This window comes from Ostreococcus tauri, assembly GCF_000214015.3.
Source record: "Ostreococcus tauri WGS project CAID00000000 data, contig chromosome 08, whole genome shotgun sequence".
Classification (NCBI taxonomy): Eukaryota; Viridiplantae; Chlorophyta; class Mamiellophyceae; order Mamiellales; family Bathycoccaceae; genus Ostreococcus; species Ostreococcus tauri.
Window position 1 is genome coordinate 232,984 of NC_014433.2, and position 8,489 is coordinate 241,472.

The 8,489-nt window shown below is 59.5% G+C and overlaps 4 protein-coding genes across 4 annotated transcripts in view; 1 reads left to right on the top strand and 3 right to left on the bottom strand.

The window, feature by feature from the left end:
* Positions 1-54: 54 nt before the first annotated feature.
* On the bottom strand, positions 55-2,460 carry OT_ostta08g01340 (Helicase, C-terminal; the record flags this gene model as incomplete). The annotated part of the gene is made up of 1 exon (XM_022983533.1): positions 55-2,460. The coding sequence occupies one exon, from the start codon at positions 2,458-2,460 to the stop codon at positions 55-57; it is 2,406 nt and encodes an 801-aa protein (XP_022840943.1).
* Positions 2,461-2,674: 214 nt separating this feature from the next.
* On the bottom strand, positions 2,675-4,462 carry OT_ostta08g01350 (DnaJ-like protein C11, C-terminal; the record flags this gene model as incomplete). Its single annotated transcript, XM_022983534.1, has 1 exon — positions 2,675-4,462. The coding sequence occupies one exon, from the start codon at positions 4,460-4,462 to the stop codon at positions 2,675-2,677; it is 1,788 nt and encodes a 595-aa protein (XP_022840944.1).
* A 171-nt stretch (positions 4,463-4,633) lies between these two features.
* Positions 4,634-6,266, top strand: OT_ostta08g01360 (Actin-related protein; the record flags this gene model as incomplete). Its single annotated transcript, XM_022983535.1, has 2 exons — positions 4,634-4,673; positions 4,738-6,266. 2 exons carry the CDS (start codon positions 4,634-4,636, stop codon positions 6,264-6,266), a joined length of 1,569 nt encoding a protein of 522 aa, XP_022840945.1.
* A 64-nt stretch (positions 6,267-6,330) lies between these two features.
* The window catches only part of OT_ostta08g01370 (P-loop containing nucleoside triphosphate hydrolase), a gene marked incomplete at both ends in the record, with an annotated part of 2,274 nt that continues 115 nt past the window's right edge, over positions 6,331-8,489 (bottom strand). The window contains one exon of the mRNA XM_022983536.1: positions 6,331-8,489. This exon is cut by the window's right edge and continues 115 nt beyond it. Coding sequence (XP_022840946.1) covers positions 6,331-8,489 — 2,159 coding nt within the window.

Sequence of the window (8,489 nt, forward strand, 5' to 3'; positions counted from 1 at the left end):
CTTGAGATTATGTTTTCTAACGATCCGTTGAATGAACAAATGTGCGCTAAATTGCTACGATTCGAGCAAACGAAGTGCGCGTGCCTCGAGTGATTCCAGATTGGTCGACGCCATGCCAGCGACGGCAGGATCGATCACGTTTCTCTTACGAGGTACCTCGCGCGGCTCTTCGGATTCGGATTCGTACTCGGACTCCGAGCCTCCTCCCAGGGTGGCCACGGCGCCTTCTGCCTCGTCCTCGGCGTTCTTAAGCTTTTGCTTTTTGCGCTGTCTGCTCTCTCGAAGGCGCGCCTTCTCGCGACCCTTGTCGACTCTGTCGGCCTCTTTCCGCTCAGCGGCGACCTCTGCGTATCGTGCTTTGACAGCCGCTCGCAGGTTCTCGCCCGGAGCGCTCACGTCTTCGACACCACTCTTCACTCCGAGCGCCGCAAGCGGTGCCATTGTGGTACCGTCTTCGTCGAACACAAAGCGCTTGTTCGCGCCATGCCCGCCATCCTTTATCTTAAGTTTACCCTTGAGAGCACGCTTACGCGCGATGTCCGCAGCCTTCGAGTCGGCGTCATACTTCTTCTCGTCTTCGGAGTCGCTATCTCCGAGGGCGTGATCAGCACGTTTCACGTTGAGGAAATCATCATCGTCATCGTCGCCTTGCTCAACGACGAGGCCGAACCTGCCACCGCCTCTGCGTTGAATGACGCCCTCCTTTGGTCGTACCGGCGCGTCTTCGTCATCTTCATCCTCCTCGGAATAGTCATCTTCGTCGTCGTCAGAATCGTCGTCGTCGTCGGAATCGTCGTCAGAGGACTCGTTGTCGTCGTCATGTTCCATCTCATCACGACCAGCCGGGTTGACGTCGTCTTCGTCATCTTCATCGTCCTCGGACGAGCCCTCTTCGCCGCCCTCGGTTTTGCCTTGCTGCAAGAATCGCAATCGCGGGGCGTTAGGTAACCCCATGGAAAACGAGTAAGTGTCGACATCGATGGATTTGACGTCGAAAACTTTTTTGTTCTTCTGCAGATGGACAGAACGCAGGTAGCAAACCACAGCACGCTGCGCCAAGTACTTCAGATCCGAATCCTTCGAGAGTAGTCCTTGCATAGAGCTCTGAATACGAGACGACTGCTTCTTGGGGTTTATTTTGATCGGTTTCAGCGGTACCTTTGCCTGCTCGAGCTCCTTCACGAAGTGAGACTCGCCGGGAGTGAGCATCAGCAAACCTTTTCCGGCGGCGGTGTATCTAGCCGTTCTCCCCACGCGGTGAATGTACGTCGCGACATCCTCCGGGCAATCCGCCTGGACGACCCAGTCCACAGCTGGAAAGTCTAATCCGCGACTGGCGACATCGGTGGCGAACAACACTGTCTCCTTGGAGTTGCAAAAGTTGTAAAATACGCCTTGCCGTCGAGCCTGTTTCAAGCGTCCATGAATGCACTGCAGCGGTACCCCGGGTCGCATGCGCTTGAAAATCTCGTACACGAATTTCACCTGCTTGCAACTGGAAAAGAACACAAGCGTCTTCGCGTTCAAGTGCGTGCGGATGAACGACCAAAGCACCTCAATCTTCTTCTCCAAGGCGCACGTGGTGTACATTTGCTGTAACTTTGGCGGCGTCGCGTGCACGCTCTCCGCGTGCACAGAGAGGTACTCGGGATCCTTCAACCCAAGACGCGCTAGGTCCTTTACGCTCTTCGTCTGCGTTGCACTGAACAAAAGTGTCTGCCGTTTCTTAGGGAGATTCTCTATGATCGCGTTCAGCGTCTTCGCGAAACCTAAATCCAACATGCGATCCGCCTCGTCCAGGACCAACATTTGCAACCCGACGCAATCAAACAGCGGCGTCTCGTCCATGTGCTGCAGCAATCTCCCCGGCGTGCACACCAAGATATTCATCTTATTTACCCTGTTCGCCTCCTCACTCACGTCCTTACCACCGATCAACAACCCGGCCGACATGCTGTGTCTCGCCCCGACGCGCGTCAAACACTGAAAAATCTGAATCGCCAGCTCCCGCGTCGGCGATATCACGATCCCTCCCACGCCGTCCTGCCGCCCCCACTTCTTCCGCCACAGCAACTCTACCAAAGGTATCACGTACGCGAGCGTCTTCCCCGACCCCGTCTTCGCCGCCCCCAACACGTCCCGTCCGCACAAAGCGTGCGGAAGCGTCGCACGCTGTATCGCCGTCATCTCCTTAAACTTACACTCCTTCAACGCCGATTTCGTCGATGACGACAGCGGTAGATGGATGAATTTACGAACGCCCGTGAGTGACATCTCGTTTGCGCCATCGCTGCTCTTCCGCGGCGTCACCGCGAGCGGATTCTCACCGGGCTTTGGTTTCGTCTCTTCTATGATTTCTTCGAGTTCGGTAATCTCTAGGTCAACGCGCGCGCTCGCTGTGAGACGCTTGGACGTCTTCGCCTTGCGCTTATCTTTGTTTGGCTTCCCGGGAGGCGCCATGACGCGCGGGGGCGCGAGCGCGCGAGAAAAGGGCGCGGGGAGCGACGGAAAGTGAGTGGCGGCGGCGGCGGTTGATCGAGCATTGGCACTTTTCGCCTCGGCGAGCTCCGCGGACGTCGTGGGCGCGTTCGGGAAGGTGACGGCGCGCGAAAGCGTTCGTGGTGGTGAAATACATTTTGTTTCACAGCGTGCGCGCGATCTCGCGAGGCGTGGGCTAGACGGACGCGGCGTCGACTTGGAGTTTTTCTGGAAGTCGATGCTCGGGCGACGGACAGGAGAGCGCCTCGTCCTCCTTGATGGTGACCTCGTGCAAGGAGTGTCGGTAGCGGTAGCGCACGCGTAGGTACTTTTTCTCGCCCGGGCACGGATCACAGAACCCCAAGAGGTCGTCCATCGCGACGTTTTCGTACAGGTCGAGCGTATCGCTGTCCACCATGAATTGGAGCGCGCGAGAGACTTCGACGTACGGCGGAGGGAGACCCGACGTAGACGGTCGACTCGCGGTCGACTCGTCGGACGTGGTCGACGCATCATTGGCGTTGAAGTTCTCTGGCGGTGCCCAGGGACGGAAATTAGGAACGATGGGCGCCCCCTTCACAGTATTCGGTCGCGGATCGAAACAGCCGAAGACGGCTGACTCGATGACCAAACCGCCGCGCTCTCTCGCCGTCCGTGCCTTCTTGTCAGTCGCCGCTGCGATAACCTTCATCGACTCATACGCTTCTCGCATTGCCGCCGCAACGGCTCGCTTATTCTTCTCTCTCGAAGCGAGCTGTCTCTTTCGCACGTAACTATTGACTATCGGTCGCACCAAGAAATGGCGCAACAACGCAATGGTGATAGGTGGCAACGTGAACGCCAATAGGGACTTCCGCCACGTCACCATCGGGGTCAATAACACCGGCACCACGAAGCGCTGACCCTGTCTGTTGAGCTTGAGTCTCAGCATGAGGCCTCTGAGACTGACGGAGACGCTGGCGCCCAGCGCGGTGTCTTCGTCGACTTGTTTCGTCGCGCCGACGTCCAATTCCGCCCCTGCGGTACCTAATTTCCAACCCACGCGGTACAATAACGTGTCGTTCATCTGGCGTAAATAATGTCCCGCTACTCCGCTCGCCGCGAGTCCGATCGTGAGATCGATCTTGACCTGGTTCTTCCCAAACGCGTGCGTCGCGCCAGTCGCCATCGATCCGACCGGTCCCACGTTCCACGTCACGTGCCCGCGCGTCTGCGCGAACAGCTGCCGTTGAAGCATAAGCTGTAGTCCCCACCCCTGCTGCGCGACGTAATTGTGCGAGATCACCCCCGTGGTGTTCGTCGTGAGCTGTCGCGAAATCGTCGCCGTGCACGCGCTCGTGTGTCCTGTCTGCGCGCTCAAATCGAGCGACGTCAACGGCGAAAACTGCCTTCGCCACCCGAGGATGATGTTACCCGCCCCTCGTCCACCGCGCATCGTTCCTTGCGTGACCGCGTACGCCGCGTCTTCATCGCTCAACGGGATCTCCATCGAGTTCGACATCGACGCGCTCGTCAAATCCAACCCGGGCCGATCCGTGAACGCCCGTCGTCGTCTCGCGATCGACTCCTCCACCAAGTGCGCCGCCGAGAACCCAAATACATACGTCCCGTTAAAATTCAACCTCGCTTCCGCCTCCTCCCTTCGTTCCTTCGCCCTCTGCTTATCGAACTCCGCGCGCAACTCGTCCAGCGTCTTAAACCGCGCGCTGAGTTCCCGTCCCGCCCGCACCCCAGCCATACCGTGCGCGTCGTACGTCCGTCGCTTATCACCGTCCGACAACACCTCGTACGCCTCACCGAGCCTCGCGAACGCCGCCTGCGCCGCTCGACGTCGTCCCTCGTCCGCGTCTCCACCCATCTTGTCCGGGTGCAGCGCCGACGCTCTTCCGCGGTACGCCCGCTTGATCTCCGCATCGCTCGCCGTCCTCGAGACGCCGAGCGCGGCGTAGAGATCGCGCTCGACGCCGTCGTCCTCGCGCGACATCGCGCTCGCGCGCGCGCGCGTCCGGCGGCGTCGTCGGCGTCGGCGTCGGCCGCGTCGGCGCGCGACCGGGCGAAAGGCGCGATCGAAAGGCGCGATCGAAAGGCGCGATCGCGATCGAAAGGCGCGGGACGCCTTTCGAGCGCGTCCATCGAAAGGCGCGGGACGCGCGCGATGGGGCCCCATCGCGCGCGTCCCCCGCACCGCGTCGCGCGCGCGCGAATGGCGCCGCGAAAACGGGCGCGACGAACGTCGGGACGACCCCGCGCGCGCGCGAGTTCCGCCGGCGCGCGCGGACGTCACCGTGGTCGTGGACCTGGGCGCGGGAACGCTTAAACTCGCGTTCGCGGAGGACGGCGACGGGACGACGCCGATCGCGGTGCCGAACGCGAGCGCGCGCGCGCGGGGGGGGGCGTCGGTGAGCGGAAGCGCGCTGGCGGCGGTGACGGACGTGAACGGGCTCGCGCTGCGCCGAGCGCACGACCGCGGGTACTGCGTGAACTGGGAGCTCCAGCGGGAGGTGTTGCGAGAGGCGCTCGAGGGCGATCTGGGCGTGGACGCGCGGAAGTGTGACTTGGTGATCACGGAGGCCCCGTTCGCGCTTCCGGCGACGCGGGAGGGGTTGGACGCGATGGTGTTCGAAGATCTTGGGTTTCGCCGAATGCTGGTGGCGACGCCGGCGCAGTTGGCGAAGCGATACGCGGATCGCGCGGAGGCCGAAGACGGGCGAGATGCGGGTGATTTATGCGTCCTGGCGCGAGCTGGGGTGGTTTTGGACGTCGGGTTCTCGTTCACGCACGCGACGGCGATATGTGGGGGAGTGGAGATCGCGAGAGGGATTCGCAGGTTGAACCTGGGCGGAAAGACGTTGACGAATTATTTGAAGGAGCTCGTGAGTTTTCGGCAGTGGAACATGATGGACGAGAGCGTCGTGATCGAGGACGCGAAGGAAAAGGCGTGTTACGTCGCTGATGACGTCATGGCCGAGTTGGAGAAGTGCAAGGTCAAGCGGGGTGGCGCAGTGCGAAGGGAGTACGTGTTGCCGGACGGCATACACATCTTACGCGGGTACATCAAGGACATCGATGAAGGTAAAAAGGACAAAAACAAAAACGGCGAGGATGAGGGTGAGAACGACGAAGACGACGAAGACGAAGACGAAGACGACGACGAAGATTTTGGAGCCAAGGGACCGAAGAGAGGAAAGAAGAAGCAACCAAAGCCGCCCATGGCAAAGGCACTGAAACCCGCCGAACCTGATCATCAAGTATTGACACTCGTTAACGAACGCTTCATGGTGCCGGAAACGCTGTTTCACCCGAGCGATATCGGAGCGAGGCAGTGCGGCGTTACGGAGCTGGTCACCCAGGCGGTGGAGAATGACGACTTGTGTGACGCCCAGCGCGCGCTCTGTTACCTCGACGTCTTCGTCACGGGTGGATGCTCGCTCTTTCCTAACTTCATGGAGCGCTTCGAGCGTGATCTACGTCCTCTCATCTCTGAATCGTACGTGATACGGGTGCGCCGAGCGAAGGATCCAATCTTAGCTGCGTGCTTGGGCGGCGTTGACCTCGCACGAGATCGCAAATTTTTCGAGGAAAATGCCATCACCAAGGAGGAATACTTGGCAAACAAGGCTAGCATTCGAGAGGCGCACCAGAGCTTGGAGTTCCACCCGAGCGTTCGAACAGGGCGCCTTCGAGCGTACGCGCGTGAGCCTACGAAATTCGATGCGAATCGAATTAAGGCTGAGTGTATGAAATTGACACCAACAAACGAGCGAGAGATTGAGCGCGCGTCAGAATAGAATAATCGTGATGGTGTCTTTTTAACAACCGAAACGGAGCTAGTTTGTCCTAAATATGGATGAATCATCCACGGAAGCCAGTTATTTCTTGGCGATGACCCGCGACGAAACAGCAACTCTCACCACAGCAACCGTTCTCGCCCGACCACTGCTGAGAGTGCGTGCAGTCGTCTCGCCACAGCTCACTGTACACGCGAGCTTGTTCCTCCTTCTTGATTCCGATTATGTCCATCCAAGCATTCTTATGCTTGAACTCGTTGGCAAACTGGAACAAATACGGTACCGCGACCGGAACGAAAACGTTACCCTTCAAATCGTCACGCACGGATTCGTCCATCGGAATGTACAGGTCGGAGTAAAATCTTCCTCGAACTGTGTTCGCCTTCCACGTCGGCTTCATGTGCTGCGCCTTCTCCTCTGCTTGCTTTTGTTTGTTCTTCGCCTTTGTCGCCACCTCACCCATGATGTCATCCGTGGCGTTTGCGCTAATCGTCAGATTTTTATCGGCGCCAACCGCCGCCGCGGCATCCACGCTGGAATCCCCGTACTCTCCATCGAGTGAGTCCAAGAACACGAGATCATCATCCTTAGTCCTCGGCTCACTCTTACCCACCTGTGCCGTCGGCTCTTGCTCGCTCTCCACGGACGCGGAATTATCTACCTTACCGCCGTCGCTCTCCGCCTTGGCGATGGAATCACCAATGGCTCCTAAAACGTCCTCGATGTCCATGCTTCGCATGTCGGGAGCGTTCTCTTCGTCAACGTGCTTCGACGATTTGTGCTTTGAAGACTTGTGCATATTCGAGCTCTCCGAATCCTCATTTTCGAGTGAGTCGACGATGATCGTGTCCCCAGCGAGCAATTTTCTCGCAGAACTAAATCGAGTCGGATCCTCTTGCACGTTGTAACGACGCTGCCACATGTACGGAAGCGCTGGGATCTTCCCTTCCTTCGCCATTTTCTGCAACTTAGCGACATGAGGTTCGAAAAATTTCACCAACTCTTCCGTTGCTTTCTTGTCTTCCTCCGTCTTAGAAAGCTGCGGTTGCAAGTCGTACGGCACAGATGAGAAGCGAGATGTCCGCGCGCCCAGAGCGGTAAAGTCGTAGGGCTTAATGTTCGGCGGAAGCCCGAGGTAAGACTCCACGGCTCGCGCCACTTGCTCGGGATTGTCCTCGATATCGTCCGCGTATAGTACGAGAAGGTTGGGGAACTCTTTCTTCCAGATCTCAAGGTACTCGGCGTACAAGCTCCAGCCCAAGAAGGAATGGAAGTCCAAGCACTCGCGCGCAACGGTCTCGGAGGATTCGCCCTTCGTCTCCTCCAGACACTGCTCGAGATTTTGTTGCGTCTTCTTCGCCGTCTTGCCCCACGTGTAGCCGTTTTCCTTGAGCGCGCACGCGCTGAGTCCCGCCGCCTCCACTGGTGTGCCGTGCGGGTGGTTCTCCTCAACGTAACGAGCCATCGCTCGTCCCACGGGATCTCTCAGGACCACGATCGGTCGAAGCTCCGGCATCAACCTCTTCATTGTCGCCGCGCAGCACGCGCAGTTGAAGTATGTATCGGACCAATCGCCGCTCACGACGTCACCGAGCGCGCGATCGAACGCCTCGCCATCCTTCTTGCGCTTCATCGTTTGCGCGGGGTCGTACGGACTCCACGCATCCTTGCCAGCGAGCACGCTCGCGAAGTACGCCTTGAGCAACAATCCTTTCGGTTCGCACATCTGCACCCCTTGCGTCGCCCCGTACACCGGATTAAAAAAGTGCACCGTCTTTTGCAAATCTGTCAACATGTCGTGCTGCGACATCAGCGCTCGCAGGCGCCGCGCGCCCCCGACGTGACTCCCCACGACCGCGAACGCGGGCATGCACGACTCTCCTCCCGTCACGCTCGCATCTTTCCGACATCGCATCGCCTCCCCCGACCCCACCGCGGCGTCTCGACGCGCCGCCCATCGACTGACGTGCTCGAACCGCCACACGGGGTGTTCGACGAACATCGACCCGATCCAGAGCACGAGCGCGCATCCCACGAGCGCGACGACGCCCGGAATCAGGTGCGCGAGCTTCGTTCGCGCGCTCACGGTCCCACCGCGCCCCTCGCTCGCGTCGGCATCGCGCTCGCGCGCGATCGAGGCGTCGACGCCAACACCATGCGACGCGCGCGCGTCATCGTCCTCGCGCGCGGACGCGGTGGATCCACCGCGCGCGGCGCGCGCGA